The 25523-nt window shown below is 39.5% G+C and overlaps 1 protein-coding gene across 3 annotated transcripts; it reads right to left on the bottom strand.

Annotated features, from left to right (window-relative positions):
* Positions 1 to 2899: 2899 nt before the first annotated feature.
* OGFRL1 (opioid growth factor receptor like 1) lies at positions 2900 to 23124 on the bottom strand. Of its 3 annotated transcripts, XR_007190174.2 has the most exons (8): positions 22526 to 23124; positions 18326 to 18412; positions 18096 to 18177; positions 14662 to 14740; positions 14499 to 14565; positions 14248 to 14393; positions 4938 to 10295; positions 2900 to 3641 (listed from the first exon to the last, which is right to left on the bottom strand). XR_007190174.2 is itself a non-coding variant. In XM_026507101.4 (7 exons), the coding sequence occupies exons 1-7, from the start codon at positions 22766 to 22768 to the stop codon at positions 9629 to 9631; spliced, it is 1371 nt and encodes a 456-aa protein (XP_026362886.2). In that variant the 5' UTR covers positions 22769 to 23124; the 3' UTR covers positions 2900 to 9628. The 3 variants fall into 3 exon arrangements, 2 of the variants coding, with proteins under 2 accessions (XP_026362886.2, XP_026362888.2); XM_026507101.4 differs by having other exon boundaries at positions 2900 to 10295; XM_026507103.4 differs by having other exon boundaries at positions 2900 to 10295; positions 18096 to 18174.
* Between the last annotated feature and the right edge of the window lie 2399 nt (positions 23125 to 25523).

Below are 25523 nucleotides of genomic sequence, written 5' to 3'. Positions count from 1 at the left end.
GGGTTCTCGAGAGTTAAAAGGGGCCACCCGCTGCAAACACGATGAATAGAGAGCCAGGAGGCTTAGGTCCTACCTCCAGCCCTTGCGTCTGCAGCATTAGAGGGAGGAAAGTCATGTCACCTCCTCATTACCTAGAAGATTAGCATCCGCACTTACTGCCAACTAGAAATGGACATTGAAACAGAAAAATGAGGGGAAACCGGTCGAAATGAATGCCAAAGAAAACAAAACTGTTCAACTTCATCTACGCCATGAGAATTTATTTCATATCTTATTTAAAGTATGTGTGTGGCATTCTGAAAGGATAAGTGGTTGACAAGATAATGACCCAAGACCTATGGTGACCGCATTTTAATTTCACAGTACGAAGATACCTACAGTTTCGAATTTTGAAAGATGAATATTTATTGGCACAAGAGTGTTCATCCTCCTAGTTCTGACTATAAGTAAACAATAACAAGTAGGCCACAGTGTTCATAGAATTAACTACATACACATTTTTAAATAGTGTTAACTATTAAGTGCCCTTCCACTAAGACATGAAGAAAATATCTATTCGGAGGGTTTGAAATCAAAATTTTCTGCTTTTGATAAAAACCAATACTGGTAGTGTCCTAAAATAAACGAGATCATCTCCTGATCCAGGTCAAAGGGCTTCAGCTCTGCCTCATACTCCAGCTCATTCTTGGCAAAAAAGGGAAACCCACTCAAAAAAATACTAAGGAAGTAATTAAGGGCTCTTTTGTGCATTCACATGCTCACAGTGAGGGAAATTTTCTATACTGTTGATATCAGTGTATCTAACATAAAATCATCAATTCCATACCCGGTAGCTTTTTTAGTAAAAGCTACACTAAAACTATAAGGCATCTGTTTCTATCTGTAAATCTGGTAAACACAGATTAGAGCAGATTGATTTCCATTGAGATAAATTCTACATGACGTATGTCATGACCAAACATCTCATTTTCTTCTAGAATACTAGCAGCCACTGTAAAGGAGTATCTTGAATATGTCCCTCGTGTTTAAGTCCTTTCAAAAAACTCACAAAATAGATATTACTACCAATGAGAGACCAAAGACCCCGAGGATTTACATGACCTGTCCGAAGCCACACAGCCAACGCTAAGTGATGATTTTGCCATGTGGATCCCCATCTCTGGCCTGAAAGTCAACTCCGCTCCATTAAACAAAATACCTCTTTGCCCTCACTTTTTACTCCTTCAGGGCTTTTTCTTGAACTTCTCTTTCTGACAAGAGTCAAGTCATCCGTTCACAGATCTCAGACAAGCTCAGCTTTCCAAGGTGAGCTGTCAGATCGCATTTGGTTCACATCATCTACCACTTCTTTGTTTCTTCTTCTTCCTCTAGAATCTTCCTTTTCCAAAGTTGAGAGTTGATAAAACAGGCTATTTCAATCACAACAAAAATGTTATACACCATTTGAAAAGAAAATATTTATATATTCATTGGTAGTATTAAATACACCGGGGTTATAAAAATAGTAGAGTGGTAACTAGTATAGCAAAATGAATAAACCCAATCTTTCTGAATCATTCGGTCAAATCCATGCTGGCTCTCTAATCTCTGTCTTTAGTAACTCAGTTTAAAATATTCTTCCAGGGGCGCCTGGGTAGCTCAGTCGCTTAAGTGTCTGTCTGCCTTTGGCTCAGATCATGATCCCAGGGTCCTGGGATTGAGTCCCATGGTATCGGGGCTCCCTGCTCAGCAGGAAGATTGCTTCTCCCTCTCCCTCTGCCTCTGCCTGCCACTCCCCCTGCTTATGCTCTGTCAAATAAATACATAAAATCTTTTAAAAATAAAAAAAATAAATAAAATGCTTTTCCAATTAATCCAACATTTTCTCAGGGATAATCCCAAGGGCAGGATAATCCTTATATGCTCCCTGTGTCAGTTCAGCCCTTAGTCCTAATCGCCAAAGCATAAAATCACCTACAAGAACCCAAACGACCCATCATTACTTTTATCCAGGCTGGGATTTCCTTCCCTCCCTGGAACACCAGCTTGCCTGCTTTGCATCCACTTGAGGTTTAAAATAAGGAACATGTTATAAATTTTTTTCCAAATTCTCTCCCATATTACATTTTATGCTCTTAAAGAAATGCAGACTCAGTCTTGAATTTCTCACTGTACTGAGAATCTCCAGTCTCTCAGGATTTTACATTGCCTGCAGACATTCAACGTTTGGGGAAAAGAAAGCTTCTCTATCACCAGAATGTGCCCATTCTTCCCTCAAGACAGTAATTGCGTGCATTCCTCTCTACTAAACAATTCATCCCAAAGGCTGCAGTTAAAATCATGCTCACTCATCACTGTGGCTGTTATTTTTCCCTAACAGTTTCTCAATTATGTGCGATGTCATTTCATTCTCTTACCACAGTCTATTCTTAGTTCTTCTGTCCTCTCTTTTCCTGCCTCTCTAGATCAGTGCAGCCAAGCCCCTCTTCATCTTCATCCACACTGTCCCATGATATCTAGAGCAACCTCTTCATTTTCACCTCACAACTGCATTTTTCTTAGTCAAAAATCTGACTTATTACAATGCTACTGTAACAGCGTTGTATGGTGACGGCTGGTAGCTACTCTTGTGGGCATGACATACAGAGAAACTGAATCACTAGTTTGTACACCTGAAACTAATGTGACCGTGTGTGTCAACTGTACTCTTATTAAAAAGACTTATTAAAAAGACCAGCCCTATTTAGTGAAGAAACATCGTCTCCATTAATCATTCACTTTCATTTATCTGTGTTCAATATACTTTTTAAACTTTGCATTAGAGAAAAGCAAAAAAAGAAATAATAAACATCCAGGTATTTACACATGCGATCTGCCCTCCAAAATCTTGCAACGAAAATAACTTCATATGCAAATAAGGTTTCGCCCTTCAAAATAAAATATTTATTTTACAAGATAAAAGGAAATAATGTTGATCTCACATGATAATCATAAAAATATGTCTAATCATAGAAAAACAGCAAGTCATTTGTTCCAGCTCTTCAAAAATATTTTAATCATGCAAAATCAATATAATGTACTCTAACATAATGCTAAAATGTTAAACCAAGATAAAGTGGCTTTTATTCATTTTACAGGATGTATATTTGGCAATAGTTTTTAAAAAATAATTACTCTAAAGGAACTCTAAATATATTATTTCAGAAACAATATTTTAAAATACAGCAGTCAGCAACAGAAACTATTGTTCTTTATACATTTTTGGCATAACACTGCCATACAATTACAGAATTATAAAATAAGTGTTTCATAGTACCATACAGATCCAGAAACTGGTTACAACTCCTACCACACACACATGGTATTTGTCCTAACAGACATGCACAGCATTCTGTAATTCATACTGCAGTAGAACAGAGAGCACAAAGACCCAGTAGCTGCAGGACAGTGAGAGCTTAGGTGGGAAGTAAAACATACATCTTGTTAAGAATCATACCCATTGGGGTGCCTGGGTGGCGCCGTCGTTAAGCGTCTGCCTTCAGCTCAGGGCGTGATCCCAGCGTTCTGGGATCGAGCCCCACATCAGGCTCCTCTGCTGGGAGCCTGCTTCTTCTTCTCCCACTAGTGCCCCCTGCTTGTGTTCCCTCTTTCTCTGTCTCTCTCTGTCAAATAAATAAATAAATAAATAAATAAATAAATAAATCTTTAAAAAAAAAAATCATACCCATTTTCCTGACATACTTAAAATACAAAGGACACAGTAGTTTCCAAAGGGAAATAGTTCCAGGACCCAGTTGGCCATCTATCTTCTTAGGTAATACTAATAAAAGGCCAATAGCTTATTTAGGGAAAGTGAGTAAATGGTCTTTTTACAAAAATGAAAAAAAAAATGCTTGTCAAAGAATAAGCTAATGCTTTGCTCTCATTCTTAATTGTAGCACTGCACAATTAATATGCTGTCAACTCTTTTATGGGAGAGAGTTACTTCATTTCTGGACAACCTTATTACTGAATCTTATCTCAGCCAGTCCCTCAGTTTAATTTCTTGTTAGTAAAACCACTATGTTGATACACACTGGCAAAGAAATTAAACTTGGTATCTGATCATTTGCCTACTTCTATCAGTCTACTGAAAGGTTTCAGTCTACTGTGGAGTAGGCAGAAGTCACGGTTCACACGAGAGGATTAATGCAATTCCGTCTGCACACCAATCCCTGATCTCCTCGGCACAAACAACATAGAGCTAATTCTGAAATCACATCCCTGCCATAAAGCTCTTATAAATCATTCCTCACCTGCTCCCAATAATCCTGTCACTTGTACAAACCCATCATTGGTTATATCTTTATTTCTGTAGTTAAGTTTCTTGTTACTGTTTCTAATCTGTTATTTCATTTGTGTTTTCCTTTTCTTCACCTGAAACTAAATCTATCAGCACTGAAAAAAACAATGCCCATTTGACCAATGAGTATAGAACTGGAACATTTCTTAGGACCAATATTATTATATAACTAATCTCTCTGTAATGTAAATGTAAGCTGTTCCGTAAACTCTGCTATAATTTAAAAATGTAAACTGTTCCATAAACTCTACTATAATTTAAAAATGAAAATATGATAAACTTCATAGCTTAAATATATTTCCATAAGGTTTCTGATTTTTTTAACAAGGTCTTTCAGCATAACAAGTAGGTATCAATGTCTTTTCCCTTTCAGTTCATTTTTAAAATATACTGAGTCATTTTATAAAAGCTTTTTAATATGTATCTATGAAAGAACAACCCAAAAGAATTTTTGATTGAAGAACTGGTGGGGTGGGTGGAAATGGTGTTTCAGTATTTCCCAAGATAGTTATAAAGATTCATCTACAATTTACATAGCAGGTGTCCAATTGCTCACAATTTCCTAAACAACTACAAAATAGTAGCAAATTATAACATATTTTGTGAAAATTGGTACCTATTAAAATTGTCTATGGAGTCCAAGGTAGTCCGCCTTCTTCAGAAGTCAGGGATAATGGGGCTCAATACCCTAGTGATTCCGAGGAAGCTCTGAGGACTCATTGTGCCTTTGGAGAGACTGGAACCCAGTGTTGGCTCCACTTTACCAAGATGCCCGCCCACCTGATTCTTAGTCCCCATTCTCGACTCTACTTCCAGGCAAAGTTTAAGCCATAAAACAAAGTACTTAATTGTATCCTCCATATGAAAACTTTAATTCAAGCAACAAACATATTAAGAAGTTATTTCCCACAAATAACTAAAACAGTAATTCTCAACAGATCAGGAAAAAAGCAGATGACAAAAAACATTCTCATCTAGGAAAAAAAGCAAAAACAGTGCTTTTTAAATGTTTCTAATAAGAAAATTGGTTTCAGAGTCCTCTGACCATCTACTGGAATTAAACTTTTAAATAATTCTCTAGCAGAATTCCATTTTCTGCATCCATCTGCAGCTAAGAAGAGGGTAAAATGCAGATAAATATTACTTGTAGTAACTGAGAAATGTTTAAATGAAAATCATAGCATGTAGCAAAATCAGGCAAGAGCATAAATGTACCAATGCAGTTAATCTTTCTTACCGTAAACACTTTTTGTCAAATACAACCCATTGCTGAACACTGTGGCAAGTGCACTTCCTTACGAACTAATACTATTGTCACAAAGGGAAAGTTCTCCAAAATGAAAAAAGCACCAACATAAATTCATTAAAATAACTGATATTCACGGTTTGGAAAGTTCCTTGTGGCAAGATTTTACAGCGGAGTAAAAATTTAAACTTCTGAATGAAAACCATTTACATTAGTTAAGGCACATCTGGACACCTCCAGGCATTCATATTTATAACTATATTATTATTAACTTCAGTAATAAGGGATTTCTAAAAACACAGCCTGTCCCTGAACACAATCTGCTGGGTGGGCTGGATAACTAGAACAGGGAAGGAGGCAGGGTAGTACTCACTGTCACCCTAGAGATTACCCACACAAATCTGTTCATGTCATAAACACTGTGGAATTCAAAGTTGAAAGAAGCCAATATATGTCACTCCTAACTTTCCAGATCCTACATTGACCCTGATTGACCCATACTCTGATGACTACCTGTCATCATTCTCTACAACCACGGCTGCATTTGAAATGATTCTAGCAATTCTAACTCCAGCCTACCTTATATTTAACACATATACCCCAAAAGACAAAAGGGAAATTATCTAAGTGGGAAACAGATTAGAAATCTTCAAAACCACTCCTATAACAAAGGATCCCCACTCAGCCCAAATAGACATAAAAGACCCATAGATGAAGCTACATTCAGGTAAGATCGAGAATGTCCTTCTTTTCTCAGGTTAGAAAATAAAGCTTCTAGAAGAACCTCAATTATAGAAAGACAAAAAAACCTGGTTGATTAGTTACTCCATAGAGTATAAACTCAATCATAATTCTATTTTAAACTTGGAAAATTTAACTTTAAACCGTTAACCAAATAGTCTCTGTCAGTTCAACCAGTTTTTGACCACTTGATATGGAAGTTTACCTACTAAAATGGTCTTTTAAAGAAACTCAGAACACTGCACTGTTTTTCCTTTTCCACCAGATCATATTTTCACTCAGATTAAAGCATAAAAGCTAGAAGCAAAGTAGGTAATTCTATACAACAAAATATGAAACAGTAACAACGACAGGTGTTAAATGACATTTTCATATGTTTATATTTTTAATACTTAGCAAAAAAAATCTTAGAACTTCTCTAGTAACTCCTGAGTTGTACATTTTATTTTCTACTTGAAGCTGAAAAGAAGTAGTCTCAAAACCTAAATTCAAAATAAAACTATACAAAATAAATTTTGAACTGAGAACTAGACCTGATTTAGAGAACGCAGACACATTTTTCACTTTTATCATGATTTAGAGTTTCTTATGAGATTGAGCATGAAACTGTATAATGATACAATATTTTTAATGTTATAAACTTTTTCTCTACCGTACAGAAATATATCTTATAATTATATATCACTTTACAGTATTTCAAAATACTTTCACATATATTATCTCCTTAGAGATATGAAAGCACAAAATATTAGAAATGTACTAGACTAACCAAGCGATATAACATCTATTTGCCATGAAATGCAATTTAATATTTTATCAATAGCCAATGTTTATATCCTCGCAGTCCAAGGTACAGCAATAAAGTCTATATATTTGCAAAGATTCAATAATGTTTCTAGCTATTTGGCCATGCTTCACCGCATTTTTAAAACAGCTTTCTCAATAAATTTCTTGCAAGCATATGGTAGTTTTTAAAAATACAAAACATCAGAGTCAAACCCAGAGGGCTGTTTCATATCTGAGACCCACATAAATACATATCTATAGATCTTATTTAAAAAACTATTAATTGTACAAAGTATTCTTCATAGAAAAAAAATTCGACACTCATAATGTTTATCTGCAAAAGGAATGACATCCCCTCACTTGTTCTCCACTGAAGAATTCTCTCGTAAATTATTTGCAGATTAAATAGAGGAATCATACTATTACATATGAATATGGATCTTAAACACGACATCGTGGGAAAAGGCCACTGTTTTAAATGGGAGCCAGGTGGTTTTTCCCTTGAGACCAAATATTCTCAAATTAATTGGCACAATCTAATCAAACCCCTAATTAGGAATAATATTCTAAAAGTTAAATTCTTGAATGAAATGTTTTTACTCGTAAGGGCTCTGATATACTATAGTTTCCAAGTCATTCAGATTATATCCACTTATTTTAGTCTCTGTCCACTGTTTATTAATATTTTAATATCTGGTCACACATTTTTAATATTTTACACTTAGAAAGCAGTCTGAACACTTTATCATGTATTCAAAATTGGTGAGCTATTTTGAATTAATCATGTTCCTACATTTCAGCTCAATGTGACAACTACTCTTACCGTCTAACCCTGGAAAACTGTTTATTAGCGCTAGGGGACATTGCTACAAGCACCACATTACAGGGTCCATACAAAAAAGAAACTGAAATGCAAAAGCAGAATTGTTTTCCCGAATCTTTATGCTCCCTTCACAAAACAAAAGAAAGCAAAAATTGGGATATTACGGGAACCAAAAATGAGAAAACGCTCTATGTTAATTGGAGTAGGAGATACAACTTGGTTACTAATATTCATATTTAAAAAGTCAAGTTTGAGCAACTGTGATGCTTCGTGTAAACTTCGAAGCAATAAAGTATTTCTAAAGGCATACTGTTGATATAGTCTCTAGAAATCCTCTGCTGGAAATCCCCTGATCACAAAGGTAACAGAAGACGGTGTGATACGACTAACAAATAGGACATAGTAAAAATTCTTGGGGGGTTAAAGTGAATCTAAAAGCCCAAGAGATACACAAAAGCCAATTCTGCTCCAAATGAAAGTGAAATTTTTTTTCTATTAATTGCTTCAACTGTATTTGTATGTATGCTCTGAAGTTCTCACCACAGCGTTTCTGATTATTTTCTGATTTGTAATTAGTAATAGTAGCACAGGAAATAAAATTACTTGCTCTTAACCAGCATCAACACATTAAGCGCTTGCTAAGCCTGAGGATATGGAATTTCAAATCTATTCTCAATTTCAAGGTTTGACAAGTTAGAGATACATCAAATTGTTTTCTTTTTTAAAGATACTCTGGACTAAGCAATAATATTAATTTCATAGCCCACAGAACACTCAGACAGTCGAGGATTTAGGGACCACTGCCTTGTTGCCAGTATAAGAAGCATGCTGTTGAAAAATGAGTAATTTCTTCCCTTATTTTTTAATTCTTTAGTCATTTGCATTCAGAAACAAGCACCAAATTTATATGGAACAGCCTTATAAAAGCAAAATCCTTTTCTTGGGCTCTGCATCAAAATTTGTTCTTAAGCATTTAACAGAGAAAAACATTTTTATTATTTTAAAAAAGCAAATTCTTGATTATCATACAGTTGAAAGTGCCCCCTGTTCCATTTAAATTTCAGCACAGGGGATCACTTGAACGTTCCCTAGAAAAGCACATGTTGGCTGACAAAAATGGCAAATGAGGGCAAGTGCTGAGAGAGGGAAGGAGGAAAGGACAGTGGGGCCAAGAAATGGGCTGGGAGATTATAGCTCCCTGAGAACATAAATTTCATGTACCAGAATTTAAAAATAAGCATGCTGAGGTGTTGTAATGATGAGTCCAAATCACTTTCAGAACACATCTGAAACGACCAAATTTGTTTTTCCAGCTTAAAAAATAAATCCATAAATTGGGCAAAAAAGCATGGCAACAGAATGAAATTTATCCTCTTGACTGTAATCTCCCAAAGAATTTATTTGATATATCAAATACTACGTGATTATTTGCAGATGTATTGAAAGTCATTTAAAAGCTAATAATTATGTACAGAATTTGAAACATCACATCCTAAAAGCCTTACAGAACACATTCGTTTACTGGGTCTTGCTTAAAACTTCTTACTGAAGATTTAACTCATGGTCACCCAAAATAAAAAACCAACAACAAAACTTGACAACAGAAATCACAAACACAGATGGCTAAAATTTGCAATGTGACCTCTTCTTCCGGAGACCTTGTACAGTTCCTCCCCCCTTACCTACGCTGGGGTGGGGGTTCTCTGATACTTCACTGTAATTGTCCGTCTTCGTGGGAACCTGCAGTTCCAGGATCTTCACAGTCTTTGTTAGGGTTTTCACCTTCTTCCTCTTTTTCAGGAGGAGCTGCACCCTCCTTCCTCTCTGTGGGATTGGTGACTGGTTTTTCGGGCTCAGAATTGGAATTTTCGGCAGGAGCATCCTCTGTGGTTCCCGGCTTGGTAGCTTCACTGCTGGACTCCTCGGCGCTGGGCTTGTCTGTCTCCTCTGCAGCCCCTCCAGGTGCTGCTCTTTTTTCTTCGGCTGTTTTGCTATTTAAATGAACAGCTGAGGAGGAATTTTTGGAGTCCTTGGATTTTTTGTGCATAGAAGTTTGACTGATATGACCAGAGGTGGGAGGGGCAGGCATTTTCTGGGCTTTGCTTCCCTCTGACTGTTCTTTCCTCGGCGGCCCCCAGATAAAATTCTCTGAAGGCGTGTAATGTTTCTGGGCGAAACGTAGGAGCTTTCTCCTCTCTCTCCTGTCTCTAATTGTATAAACAAAATACTCCAGAGCACTCTGTTTAATATTGGGAATAGTATTTTCCACAAGAGCTTCATGAAGAATAAATTTTACAAGAGGAGATTTAAAACTTTCATATCCAAGCTCACCGAGGCTTTTAAGAATACGAGTGATTCGTAAATAGTTGTGCTGGGACCTGAAAGAGAGGATTGGATAAAATGTGGGGGGGAAATCAGGTGAAGGAAAGCAGGGGAAAGAAAAGTATTGGAAAAATATTTCCAACCAAATGACTTTACTGAAAGCCATATTAGACACCATTGGAAGAATAAACGAGAAGTTATTAAAACCTTATACAGCAATGTAATGCCAATCTACGTGAAATTCAAATATATAATATAAATTCCCCTTGTTGCTTTAGCTCTTCGTATTTGAAAAATATTTACATCTAAAATTGACTCCCACTCATGCTGAATTGTTGTTTAAGTGCTCTGAGGATGTGACTACTAGAGCAATTATTTGCAACACCACCAGCTATACTGTACCCACCACACGTAACTGGTACCAAGCACAAACGCAACATCAGCTATCAGCTGAAGGTATGACTTACAGTGTCAGCAAAATCCACCATTTTAGCCAGTTCATAAGGAAAGCATTAAAAACCATTCTACCTTGCTAGAACAATTGTAACAAAGGATGCAAAACTGACTCCTGTAGCAGAATATAGTTAGGAGCGTGGGCTTTGAAGTCACACCTGAGTTCACGCCATGGCTCAACCACCCACAGCTACGTGAGGTTACGGTATCTCTCTCTGACTCAGTATCCTCATCTGTAAAATAGGGGAAATGGCCCATATCTTACTGGAGTGCTAGAAGAATCAAATGAGTTGAGACATATGCAGGGCATGTAGAACTCAAAAAACATTAGATACTATTTAAAATTGATATTGTTATTGTTATTATTTAAATATGGTACTAAGGGCCACCTATACGTACCTATCCCAACTTAATCACCTAATTATCTTCCACCCATGGCCTCTCTCTCCTTTTTCCCAGAGAATTTTAAATTTTGCTTATAATGGCATGGACTCCAATGATGCCCTTTTCCCCAAATTACTTCTCTGTTCCCAAACTAAGGCCATTATCAGATGAAGGCTTTCCAAGCCTCTCTCTCACAATTCATAAAATACCTGCCCTGTGTCACTGGGCAATAGTTGCCTTATTACAAATACCTGGCCATATCCTCAAGGCTTCTTCAGCTGCGTGTATTAATCATGCATCATCAACAGCCCGGGTATTTATTGACCCTACAGTGACGCACAACCATAACCACCACTTACTTCTAACTTCCTAAAACCTATTTTATACACCAGACATTGAACTTTATACAAGCAAGGAATATACCTGCTTTGGTTTCTTGGAGTATTTCATTTACAAAGAGCTAGCAAATTATTTGGGGAAAGTGAAGAAGGATGTTGAACTATCTGAGGGACAGAAGGGGATGGTTCCACAGTTTTATATTTTAATAAGAAAGTTTGTCTGGACAAAAGGAAAACCTTAATGATTCAGGCTAGCCAAACCTTGGAAAAGACAAGTCCAGCAGTTTTATCATTCCCATTCTTCTGGATGTTTAGCATAAAAGTATTATCTCAATATTCAACTCTTTGAGGTCAAAGGGTAAAACATAGCAGACACGTTTTAGTCTTATGAATCTGTATTTTTTAATAGTTAGGAAGGAAGAGTCTTCTAAGACAGCATGAATTTGAATGAGGTTAAGACAATGTGCCATTAGCAGCAGAGTTGACTTAGGTTAGTATGGAGTTTCTAGTCTCCAAAAACTCAGTGATAAAATCCTTGAGCAACATCTGCTTCATAAATCTGAGAAAGAGATGTATGGAAAAGTGGGGGGAATATTTTTCTTTAAAAATCCCAAAGATGAGTTACATGATCCAACAAAATTTACTCTATTGCAACCAGGTCAGTTGCACATATCCAGTCTGAGATGTACGGCCAAGATGAAATTTCTGCACACATTTATCTGTATCTACACACGCTCTGATTTAAAATATTTACATAACAGTAGAAAAGGACAAAAACTTGGGTTGAAGAGAATGAAAATGAGGCTTATGGAACAGAAGTATACAAGAAAGAAACTGAGCGCTTCAGTAGGATTCGAAATAAATATGACAAAGACAAAATGGAAGAGAAGAGAGCAGCTAAAACCTCCTAATGTTGTGAGCATAGCAGATAAAAGAGAGAAGCTGCGCTTCCCGACTGCGGGTGGTAAACAGGACGGCAGGTGTCAGGAAGACCAGGTAGGTGAAGAGAGAACACACAAAAGGCAAGAGCAAGGAGGTGGCAAATACAAGTGAGAAGCAAATCCAGGCTCTAAAGTGTGGCCCCACAATCTAAGGTGATTACAAATAAAATCAGAAATACATCTGAGTGGTTGCTCTATATATTTGTACTCCCGTGTCTGAAAATACTTCACTTCTTTTAGTCATGGTCACTTGTTCACTGAACGTTACTTCATTTCACTTTCATTCAATACTTTTTTGTCTGCTGGGCTACTATAAATATATTGAGTTTCCTGCCTACTCTAAGAAACTCAAGATGTCACACAGATTAAAACACAAATAAAAGCTCTGTGCAATACCCAGGGAAAGGAAAAGGAGAGACAGTGCGCGGTGGAAAGAAAAGGATCTGAATGGGGCGAGGGAATGCGACGGTTACTTCAGGCTCCCTTCCCCTGACCCAAGCCAGGAGATCATTTTAACTAAAACCTTCAGAAGGGTTCTATTGCCAACTATCGGATAGAGCAACTGAAAATAAAACCCCAAGGAGGATTTAACCTGGCAAACGTCTTTTGTTCATTGTTTGTTCAACAAACATTTACTAAACAAGATTGCTAGTCCAAGCAGAAACAAGAAGCTGGGATGGCGATTCCCTACAATGATAGTCGTGCTGCTGTCTTTCACGTCAGTGGGCTACTTGCGTATAGCTTTCGTTGACAGTATGACAGGAGGGTTTAGAAACTGTCCAGAGACAGCCGCCCAGATTGCTCAGGCAGCGGCGTATATGCTTCTGCGGTAAGTGTCCTTTATAAATCAAATTTAACTTGAGTTATGAGTTAATGGGTCTTCTAATCAGGATCATAAAGCTTTATGCCCATATCTTCGGTGTTTTAGTACAAGCTACCATTTTAATAGTGTTGACTATGACTAATAAAGTAAAAAGAAGTCTTAAGGCTTAAACATTAATACTTATACTCATTTTAGCAAACCAAGATGAAAGTTCTAGAAAAACACCAAAAAATTCAGTTAATTGATGCTCAAAACTGTTGGGCAAAGAAAAATTTCTTAGGTTACTTTGTTTTTTCTTGGTACTTGCCCAACTCAGCTAATTATAATGTGCTAAAAAAAAAAATGCTTTAAAGCTGTTGGTTTAATGGTCCAGCATTCATAAGTCACCCCATAATTAAAAAGAAAAAAAAATCAGTTTGCATACAAAGAAAATAATAAGAAAAATAAACTTTGGGTGTAAGTATTAATGAAAGTTATAAATATCCAGGCAAAAGAATACAGCAAATCAATTCCAAAGAAGCCAAGTTAAAAATTTTCTTCACAGGTTGTAGGATTTAGTAAGCAAAAGTGGGCTTTTGTTCTTTACCAAAATACTGAAGATTCTAATTTTCCCTCTTTTTTAGCAATGTATAGGCACAAGCTCAGCCTTATAAAATGACTTTTATATGTCATAGGCCTAGTTTATGGATGTAATCTAAGAAGGTACCATGCTCAATGACAGACTGTGCACAAGAAGGTCACAACCTAGCAGAGGGGATGTGGAAACCTGTGTACAAGAAAGAAGCATAAATGCCAAGAACCGCGTATAAAGAGGGGCCTGGGCAGTAGAGAGGTTTCAGGAAGAAAGAGCTCTGAAGCGGAATGGCCTTATTCCTACCAGCAATTTCATCCATTTCTTGTTGTTTTGTTATACTTTAGAACACAGAACAACGGATAAAATGCATTTCAGACTAGCTTTTGAATTCAAATTCCGGGGCCCATCTATTAGTTGTTCCTATGTTCCACAGAGAATTCCAACCAAGAAAAAATAACATGCTGGCCCCAATGCACCGGCGGGGGCTTTACTTACTCATTCAGATGCTGAAACCTTTCCTGCCAGTTAACGGCCCGAGCGACATTTCCAGTTTTATCAACCAGTTTTATTCCAAAAAATTCTAACATCATCTTATAAGCCAGGAGGAATCTTTTAATTGCTTCTTTTGTTTTTTTGAACTCCTAAGGGGGGGAAAAAGTTAGCTGAAATGATTCAGTAGTTACTAGGACAATAAAATAGCAATATTATTTGGCCATCTCCTATAAAATGAAATGAGCTTGCATTACCTCAATTTCATATGTAGTTAATTCTTTAGCATAAAAGTTCAAGCCTTGTTCTCTCAGGGGGAAAAGCCTATTTTTTAGAAAAATAATATTGTTATATTAATGTTATCTGGAAAACACACACGATTAAATACGACATGGTTCAAGATACAGAAATGTAACTGACCATTGAATGTAAGTGTGGTTGTGCTCCAGCTTTTCATAATCTCCTTTCCACTTATTTAGAACTTCTTCAATGTAAACACCTAGGTAGTAAATATTTAGAAAATGAGCCAGACATTTAAGACACTGTTGAAGGCATTGTAACATGTAACCACTTAATCTTTATAGTAAAACCTCTGAAATTTACTAATAGCACCTAAAAATTATACCAAGAAGAATACCCTATGCCATATGCTCAGTTATGTAACAGGCCTAATTTTTCAAAACTCAATGGCACCTCAAATCACAGAGAGTTCTACCAGACAGTGTTACTCTAAAGCAGAAGCTGACAAACTATGCCATTTGTTTTATAAATAAAGTTTTATTGGAACACAGCCATGCAACTTCATTAGTTATTTTACACTACCACAGTAGAGTTGAGTAGTTGCAACAGAGACTACATGGCCCACATAGCTGAAAATATTTACTATCCGGCCCTCGACAGAAAAGTTTGCCAAGCCCTGCTCTAGATGGTCCTACGTTCTTTAAATACAAGGTGGGATCAAAATGAAATGTAGCCCAGGGAAAAAAAAGGAATAAAAGAAAGGTGAGAGAAGAGAAAGAGAGGGAGAAAAGCATGAAAAAGGAGATGGAAAGGGAAGAAGGAAAAATGGAAGAAAAAGGATCCGTATTACCCACAGTATACATCGTCCAGCTTAATCTTCACAAAACTCTCCCAAACCAGTGCTACCATCCCCATTTTACTAATGAGGACATTGTACGATTTGTTCAAAGTCACGCACTAACAAAAGAATAAAGCTAGGAGTAGAACACAGGTCTTTCTGGTTCCAAAAACTAAGGCCTCTTCACCACATCCTACTGTCTCCCCGTAAGAACTTAGTATAGTTGACCTTTGAACATGAGTTTGAACTTTTTTATAAGAATACAGTACGTAATGACTATCACATGCAAAATATGCGTTCATCAACTATTTATGCCATTAGTAAATCTTCCAGTCAACAGGAGACTATTAGCAATTAAGTTTTGGGTAAGTCAAAAGTTACACACGGATTTCTGACTGCACGGGGTTAGCGCCCGTTACCCCTACACTGTTCCAGGGCCAACTATAGAACAAAACCCTCCTGCTTCTCTAATACTGTCTCGGTCCCCACAATTGACTATGTGGCCATTTAGTCGATTTTATAGAAAAAAACACAACAACATAATTCATCTCATTCTTGTTTTCACCAGAGATCACCAGTTTGTAGAAGTCTACTCTTGGAAGGCTAAGTAAAAAGTTGTTTGTGATCATACCGCTGGCTTTATCAGCATTTTAAAACCATTTACTCCATAATTTCCCTTCCAACTATCCCTCCTCCTGCTTAATAATTACAATACATCATTGCAGGCTTATGCTTATTGGCAAGTGTATGTTGGGGGGGGGGATGGTGTATGTGTACATGTACATATGCTGGGGAGGAAACTGGATGAGTTTATGTAATTTATATAATAAACTAAAATAACATTTTATGTGACCTTAGATAAAACTCCTGACCCCTACACCAACCGTGTAAGATTTCAAAATAAATTTTGTGGTAAAGATTACAAAAAAATTAATGCAGTGCTTAAAGTTATTACTTTAAATTACTACCTCAAAAATAAATTCACAACTACCCCATCCCCCCACCCCCTCCCTTCTGAAACCCTCAGTTTGTTTCCTGGAGTCCATAGTCTCTCAACACTACACCAAAAACTAATGATGTACCATATGGTAGCTAACTGAACATAATATAAATTAACTAATTAATTAATTAATTAATTCACTACTAGAAATACTAAAATAGGGGTGCCTGGGTGGCTCAGTCCATTAAGCATCTGCCTCCAGCTCAGATCATGATCCCAGGATCCTGGGATTGAGCCCCACGTTGTCGGGCTCCCTGCTCAGGGGGAAGCCTGCTTCTCCTTCTCCCTCTAACCCTCACTTGTGCTTGGTCTCTCTCTCTAGTGCTCTCTCACTCTCAAATAAATAAATAAAATCTTTTTAAAAAAAGGAAATATAAAAATAATTCAGTTAAATACTGTCATGTCCAACGTTTTTAATATTTGAAGGCATTCCTTTAGGTAAATTTTATTAAATTCAAGTCAGAGTCAAATTAACAATCTATCATTGCATTTCTTCAAAAGGTTTTCTTGTCCCAGGTCCTAAAAAACCAATAATTTAATTAGTATTATTTCAATTAGTAAATAAAGCAGTGTGTTTCTATCACTAGTAAATACAGCAGAGCATTTTTACCCAGAGGTTTCCTCCTAAATCAGAGCAGACTTTTGGGACACCAGAAATTAATTAAAGACAAGTGGATCTGGCCATTGCAACAATGTTCTTAAATCCTAACTCCCAACTGTTACATCTCTCAGTGCACAGTACAGGAACTCCTCCTCTCAGCCTTCAGATAGCCTTCCTCCAGTTAGTTCACCAAAGAATGTAGTCCTGCTACTTGGAAAGCTTTGCAATCTATGACCCTCATTCCCGACTCACATGGCTGTGAATTTGGCTCAGCTTCCACTAAGAGCAAAGAGCAGAAGCCAGGGCCATCTGGTCACCTCACAGAGATAAGGGCGAGAAGGAGAGAAGCCAACTTTGCTGGTTTGACCTGGATAAAATTAGGATGCCCGCCATGAACCACAGCACGGTGCCTCAGTGAAATATGCGTATTACCATAGTGAACGCATCCTCTCCCTATAGGGGGAGAATCTTAGAAAATCCTGCCAGGGCAATTTTACAGTTCTGAAGGAGGAGGCAGTTTATTTGGCAAAGTTGAATGGAGATCTACTCTCTCCGGAGTTCTCTTCCCAGGATATCGGAACACTGGACTGGGACTGGTGAAGCTCCCTGACCCCTGACTCTGAAAATCAACAGGAAAGATAATTCTCATATAAACATTACTTTTCAATTATATCCTAAATAATTTGGGGGTATGGTGTGGTGGGAAAAGAATATCGAACTCTGGATCCTAGACCCAACCCTACAATCAAGTGATCAGACAAGTCAGTCATTCAAGCTTTAAGACCCAGTGACCTCATCTTTAAAATGAGGAAGATTAATTTGATTTCCTCTAATGTTTCCTAGTAATATAATATTCTGTGATTCTATAAATTTATAAATCTCATCTCTTTGCCTCTCATAGAAGTGGCCCCCACTCTCCTTCAGATAATAGCTACCATGAACAAGCGGTGGGAAGGTATTGCTAATCTAGTTATTCCTCCAGAATTTGCCAAGTGGATGTTCACAAGTCTAGAGTCTGAAACTTTGGGGATACATCAGACTAGACCACATAGCAAAGTAAAGCCAGTCGATGAACAAATGCATTAAGAAGGTACTGACCACAGAACAAACAAAGAACAACTAGGTGTATGTTATTATTTAAAGTTTGCTTTTTACCAGGACAGCAGATTACTCACCATCTGGCTTAAATGGAATTTTATTCTTATAAAACCGAAGATTGCTCAAGTCATTTTGATATCGAATATCTTTGAAGTTCTGCTAAAGGAAAAAAATAAATCAATCTCCAGCATATGGACACATAAAAAAAGGCACAAGGACCCTTCTCGCATGTTTGCTTACTAGCACCACAAAATAAGAAAAAACAGGAAATATTTTACATTTTAGAAAAAACGTTCTATGCTCTTACTGGGTACTGATGTCGATATTTGTACAGATCCCTTGCAGCATAAAAGCTTCTCTTTGGTTTGGCAGTTGCTTCGGTGGACTCACCACCCTAAAATAAAAAATGAAATTCCATTTACATGGTGAAGTAAGATAATCTCACTGAGAAATCTCCAGAACATTTAAAATAATGAACATCCATAAGGAAAGCCTGAAAAGTATCAAGCTGTTCAGAATAATGACAATATTAGAAATTTTCTTTTAATAAGGCTTCCTAGTAGCATTTATTGGCATTCTTTTTGCCTGATTTGAACCCAATAACATTTGTCCTAAGGTGTTTTACTGAATAAAACCAAGAGCCTATAGAGGCCAAATGTTCTAGATCAATATTCAGCAGAAATAGAACTCAAAATGAATTTAAGACATTTACTTTGCCAGAGGTCACACAAGTGATTCTATGACAAAATTTATTTTAGAATACATAATACAAAAAAATTGTTAAGATAAGAAGTCAATCCTACAAAGAAAACTGTCATTAACTTTGCAACATTTAGCTGTACTTAGAAGGAAAATAAAACTTATGAAAAGAGGATTTTTAAAACAAACTAAATAGCTTTCTAAACTCCATCCTTTGTAGCACCATAACAAGTACACAAAAGCATGAATAATCTGTGAATCCAGTAATAACACAAGGTGACATAAATCAGCAAATTCAAAATACGTATATACAAAGTAGCAAAAGCTCTCAAATGAAATGAACTTCAGATTGTAGTAACTTATATGCGGTAGTTTATTCATACTACTTAAATTCTAAAAATTCTCACCACCATGAATAATTTTTAAAATGTAAGATATGGGTCAATGTAATCAGTTTCAATTCTCTAACTATATGTACTGTTAGAATGTGTAAGGAAGTACTTTGTGTCCCGCGTCATGCAGAAGGACAATAAGACAGATGACGATGATGAAACAGAAGACAAAGTTTAGGTCTGAATATTCATTAAGAGCTTCACCACCCTCCCGATCCCTTTCTCATCATCCTCCACCCCCATCTGTGTTGACAGATCAGCATCCTCCAAGCAATTTTCACACATTTTTGAAGTGGTGTGATTCTCACTATTACTACAAGGATAGAGATACTTACTTTAACACCAAATTCTCTGATGTTTAACATTAGCTACTCTGTCATGTTACATAAGCAAGGAAAAGCTTAAATTCTGGTCCTTGCCACACGTTTCAAAATAGCTCTGCCTAGCAAGTTTCTGAATCTATTTAGCCTGAGCTACAACCAAATGAATCATCATCCTACATTTGTATAGAAAGCACTTTTCCATTTACAAAGCACTTACATGTATATTATTTCATCTGATTTTTATGACATACCGGGATGGCAGTTCTTAGTGTTTCCATCTTAGAAACAAGGTAACCCAGGCTCAGAGAAGTTGAACAAGGCCTGGAGCTTGGTGACAGCACAGGAACTGGAATCCCAGGCTTGAGGCTGCAAGTCCAACTAATTAGCCACGAATGCATTTCAGCTCCAGTGAAGGAGCATGATAGGAACCGTGGCGAACTGTCAACAGCCCAAGATTTGGGTTGTCTTAACTCTGCTACTTATTTGTGAGGCCTTAAGCCAACCACTTAACTGAATCTTAGTTTTACCTTCTGTGAAACAATATAATGACTCATGCCCTACCTATTTCCCAAGATTATCATGAGAATAACTGCATCCTCCAACCTCTAACTGTACCAACCTGCGAGCATCTGACCTTGTTTCTCTAACTTCTGCTCCTTTTGGAATTTCTATCCTGTCTCCTTTCACCTGCTCAGCTAAGGATTTTGTTCCTTAATATGTTGTTCCTATTTCCTGCATCATCAAAATTTCTCTCTTTCTAGAACATTCCCCTTGGCAGACAAACATAGTATCTACACAACCTTCCTTGGCCCAAATCCCCCCTCAAATGCAGATCCATAGCTCTGCTCCCTATTATAGTAAAATATCACCAAAGAACTGTGCATACCTAACCCTGTCTTCTCTTCCTCTTCTCCCATGACGTGCCACAATCAGGCTTTCATCCTTGGCATTCCATCTAAATGGCTCTTTCAGTGTCACCAACAAATCTCCATTTTCACCAAACCATGTCTCAAGGCTCAACTCAGGCAACTTCCCAGCAGTACTGGGCCAGTTAAATGTCTCCCTCCTTCCTGAAATACTGTCAGGTGCCATAACTCTCCTGGTTTCTCCCTATTTCATTGGTTTCCCCTTGTCCGTCTTCTCTTTGGCTCCTCCTCCTATTCATATGTTCTAAATTGAGGAGTGTCCAGGGTTTAGTTCTTATTCCTCATCACTCCTTAATGGCCACGTATCTCCCACAACTTTGTACACCACCATTCTTATAAGCTGATGACTGCAGCCCTGGAAGGCTTCATCCATAGATACGTTAAGAATTCCACTTGGATGTCTAATAGGATATAAAATTCAAGAAAATTCTTGATTTAACCTCTGATGATGCTTTTTCCCCAGACTTGCCCATCTTACTTAAAGGCGCCATCATTGGTCAAATATTCACTTGAACTAGGAATAAGGGCAACGAAGGAGGTGAGTAGTCGCCACACTGGGATATGTTCTAGAGGTAGTTCTAGCAGTACTTGCAAATGACTATGGGGAGAGGCAACAAATGATAGTCAAAAAGCAACATTAAAAAGGAGATTTTTTAAAGAAGTTAAATGGTGACACTAACAAGAAAAATAAATCACTGAAGGGGAAAAGGGATGGCTGCTGTGGTCCACCATTTTCTGGGGTCACAAGTAATTGACTGAAACATTAATTATCAAATTGTTTTATATAGATGGACCTACTTAGATGGATTGAATCTAAGCTGGTGTTTTTTGATATCCCAAGATTCTTTGAGAAGGCTACTTAATTGGGAAACAAGAGAAAGGGGAAAACTGGCATACAGTCTCTAATACTTTTTTGGGGGAGGGGGGTTGAATTCGCAATGCAAAATGACCCATCCACAAATCAAGAACACAAGGAGCAGAGAGAGAGTCACAATTCCAACAGGTTAAAGGTTCTACGTTGGTTACAGACATACTTGGGTTTGCATCATTCATTGTCTCCCTGGATGTTCTTGGGCAAACTTTTCATATTCTCTAAACCTCAGTTTTGTCTAAAATGGGGACGAAAAACAGCAATTCCCACCCAACCCCCCAACCCCTGAAATTGCAGGCGATTGAAATAACATGTTCAGCATAGAGCCTGCACGAGGACTTCGCTTTCTCCTGACCTACACAGAGGTGATCATCCAGATTTATGAGGCAGCTTTAGCTGTAATATTTAGGTGGTGACTCCTCTACTCCAGCCAAGCACCCGTGGGCATATTTGACTTTGGGCTCCATTTTTTTTCTCCTCACTCTCATTCCTCCACAGCTGAGAAAGAGGAGGGCCTAATGCAGAACCACAAACCTTAAATACCTCCAGACGCGCACTTCTTTAGAGGGCTGGCTGTACAGGTCCTGCTCTTCAAAGTTGTCTGAATTATTTGCAGTAAGTCAGAGGTTAAAAGGATATTTCTCTCTTTACTAACCTCTCCTCCAAATTGAATTAGGCAAATGATTTAAGCACAGTTGGATCAACAAGTCTCTGGATGATACAAGAGTTTTGAAGAGTGCCCTGAACTCAGTTGAAAGGCCTTACTTAGGGTAAGAATTGTGGCGTTTTAACTCCGGTTGGGGACCTTCCACAGTACTTTTAATGGCTGTAGACCCCACTGTAGGGGAGAGTGCTCGCTACTCCTTAGGGGCAGTCCCTCCTTATTCTGGGTAATTTTTACCAATAACACGCACTAGACCAGTTTTCACCATCCTCTATTTTTAGACAGGTTCCTCCCACCCCACCTTCGCAGCACCCAGCTGCGCGGCAGAGGCAAAGAAAACACCCATTCAAGTTGGATTCTGCCTTGAGGGACTTCCTTGTCGTGCCCGCGGTCAGGCCCCAGGCCGGCAGGGCACGGCTCCGGCGCTCGCGGCCACGACAGGCCCCCGGGTCCGCGGGGCTGCGGGACGGCCGCCGGCGCGGAGGGGTCTGGCCGCAGAGGACCAGCAGCCCCCGGCGCCCCTGCCCCTGTGCGCGGGGGTCGCTCGGCGCTTGCTCCTATCCCCGGCGACGTCCTTCCTCAAGGGGCAGGGGCGCCCTGGCCCGGCCCGAGGCCACCGCGGGGCCGCGTACCTGCTCGGCGCCCGCCGCCTCGGCGTCTTCGTCCGGCGCGGGGCTGGCGCGGGGCCGCCCGCCGACTCGCTCCGGGGGCTGCGCAGGCTGCTCGGGCTCCGGCCCCGGGCCCTCGCCGCCGCCGCCGGCCGGCCCCGGCTCCTCGGGCTCGGGCTCTGGCTCCGAGTCCGTCTGCCAGGTGGAGTCGCAGTCCTCCACGGTGGTGGGCTCGCGGAAGCTGACCCCGCCGAGCAGGTTGCCCATTGAAGAAGCGGCGGCGGGCGCGGGGCTGCGGGGCTGCGGGGCGCGGGACGGGGCGCTGGGCGCGGGCTGCGGCAGGCACGCTAGGGCCGGGGCATGGCCTCGGTGAGGGCGCTGGGCGGCAGCCTCGGCCCGCCCGCCGCCGCACTGCCTCAGCGCGGCGAGCGGCAGACAGGCACACTCGCGGGGAGGAGCCGGCGGCCCCGGGACCGCCGCCGCCAACGCTTGAACCCGCCCATCTGGTTCCTTCTCCTCCCCACCCGCGGGAGCCGGCGCCGGCCGGGAGACCCGGGGAGCAAACTGCCGTCGCTCCCCGCACCCGCGGCCTCCCAGCCGCCGGCCCGGCCCCAGGCACACACCCCACTGCCCCCTTTCCACCCCGGAAGGCCTGCCTTCGCTGGGCCTTTGACGTCTCCCGGGGAGGATGGGGGTCTGCTGTTCACCCGCCCCTCTCCACCCCTACCCGGGGCAGGACAACCAGCTTGGGGCTCCTCCCAGCTGAGCGGGAAGAGTGGTCCCGCCCAGCTCTGGGAGAAGCGGGCTGGGGTGGACGTGATGTCGAAGATGGTGTCACAGTCAGCAGGCGAGTCCTGTCCACACCTCCTCGTCCTCTCCCGGCTGATCCTGGAGAAAGATAAATGAGCCACAGCAGAAGAAGACAAAAGCTAATGGTGACAGGGCACCACATCAACAGAAAATTCCAGCTACCACGACTGTCTGTATTTAGGGCAGTCACCTAGAGTCCCCATGGACTAGAGTCAAAGCTATCTGTCACCTCATGTAATGAGCAAATATCTCTTGAAACAAAAGGAGCAATAACAGCTAGACTTCCCCCATTGATCTGTGGATTCTTTTACCATCACCCACTCCAAATCCATGCCCTGAGTAGAATAAAACCTCAGAATCGTAGGCCTCTTGGTCTATTCTGGAAATGAAAGGAGGAGGGAAAATGCCTTATAGAAATATCCTAAAGATAAAATAGCATGATCAAATAAGTAGCCCAGGGCAAAGTGGTCATGGTAAACTTTGTGTTATGGCCTTTTAACTGGAAGGAAAGCCTCTTGAAAGGAATCATGTCTGTATACATGCCAGAACTTGGTAGGTACTCAGTAAACATTTGTTAAATGTGAACTGAGAAAATAGGTTGGATATATAAGATTATATCTTATAAATTGATGTACTTGAAATATGTAGTTTCTTTTTAAATATTGCATGATACAATAGGAGACTGAATCAAGGCCAGTGGTCTATTTCTAGGGGGAAAATCAGGTAAACAGGGTGCCCATTCTACAGATAAATCAAAATTGCCTCTCTTCAAGCACGCTGCAGGAGATCCCAGCTGTGGGTGGCTCTGTCCCTAATCAGTTTCTGACCTTGGACAGGTCACAGAGCTACTTTAGCTATAAATTTCATCTATAAAACACAACCAGATTTTATCTCTTGGGGTCCTTTGCAGCTCTGACCTTCTGTGGTCCATGACTGGGAAAAGCTCTAAAACTAATAAATAATAGACACCAGACACACAAAAAGACTTTTTTGATCATAGTGGCTTAGTGAAGAAAAAATGGAGCAGCACTAGAACACATGAATCCAACTGCTCATATCTGGGGATTTGGATTCGTCTTCCGTTGGCAGAGAACCAGAACACATTGCAGAAGTAAGTGCTGTCCATCCAGCCATAAGGATCGCAGACAGAGGGAGTCTAAGGATAGTTGCTATGCCCAGGTGCTCCATCAGTTGGTCTAGTTGTATGTAGATTAGAGTTGGTCTCATATTCTTTGCTTTCCTCCTATCAAGAGATAGAGTCTAATTCCTCACCCCTTAAATCGGGGCTGACCTCAGGGGCTTGCTTGGGAAACTAGGATATGGAGGATTTTCAAAAATAGAATGTCTTGAATTTTCAAGGTTAAGCTACAATGAAACTTGCATCTTCTACTGAGTTGTTTTGAAACATACTCTCTGGTAGCCCTGAGCTGCCATATAAGAATTTTAACTCTTACGAGACTGCCATGCAGGAAGGGCCACTGTGTTTGTCTTTGGGTCACCAGTCCCAGCTGAGCCCTGCCTTCCAGCATCCCCTGCTGAATCCTGCTGACTTTTATTGGCTCCCCCAGACCAGACCATCCACCACCTGAATACGTTTCAGTGACCTCCATTGATGCCGTGTGGAACAAAGGAACCACTCAACAGAACCCTGCTCAAATTCCTGACCCTCGAAATAGCGACATAATAAAATGACTGATTTTGAAGTCATTAAAGTTTGCAGTAGTTTGTTATACCACAGTAGATGATGGCACAGTGAAACGTGTCTGCATTAGCCTGTACGTGTCTGTATAGATAACTGCTACAATTAAGTCCTTACCTTTCCACGACCTTTTGGCCAATTTATCAAATTTTTATAGAGCTGTAGATTTTGTGCTAAGCTGTGCCATATATTTCCTAAAGAACATAATTTTACACGAGGTATTATAAAACCTTAAGTAATAATTTTGAAAGTTTAAGGCAATAATTGATCATGTTGTATCCCGTCTATGTATTTAAGAAAATTCTGGAGATCTGTCATCTCCTGGTTCTGTACACAGGAATTACTCTACCCAAGAACCTAAACTTTTTCAACATCCTAACTCTTGAGAGTATTTAACACTCCTGCATTGACACCAAGGAAGTAGATCTTTGCTTCATGTAAAAAATTCAACACTTAGCCAGTACCAGGCAGATATTAATTTATCAGTATCTGTTAGCTCTAATAACTATTTAT

This window comes from Ursus arctos, unplaced genomic scaffold (genome assembly GCF_023065955.2).
Source record: "Ursus arctos isolate Adak ecotype North America unplaced genomic scaffold, UrsArc2.0 scaffold_29, whole genome shotgun sequence".
Taxonomy (NCBI): Eukaryota; Metazoa; Chordata; class Mammalia; order Carnivora; family Ursidae; genus Ursus; species Ursus arctos.
Note: the sequence above shows the minus strand (reverse complement) of the source record. Positions and strands in the feature narration are given on the sequence as shown.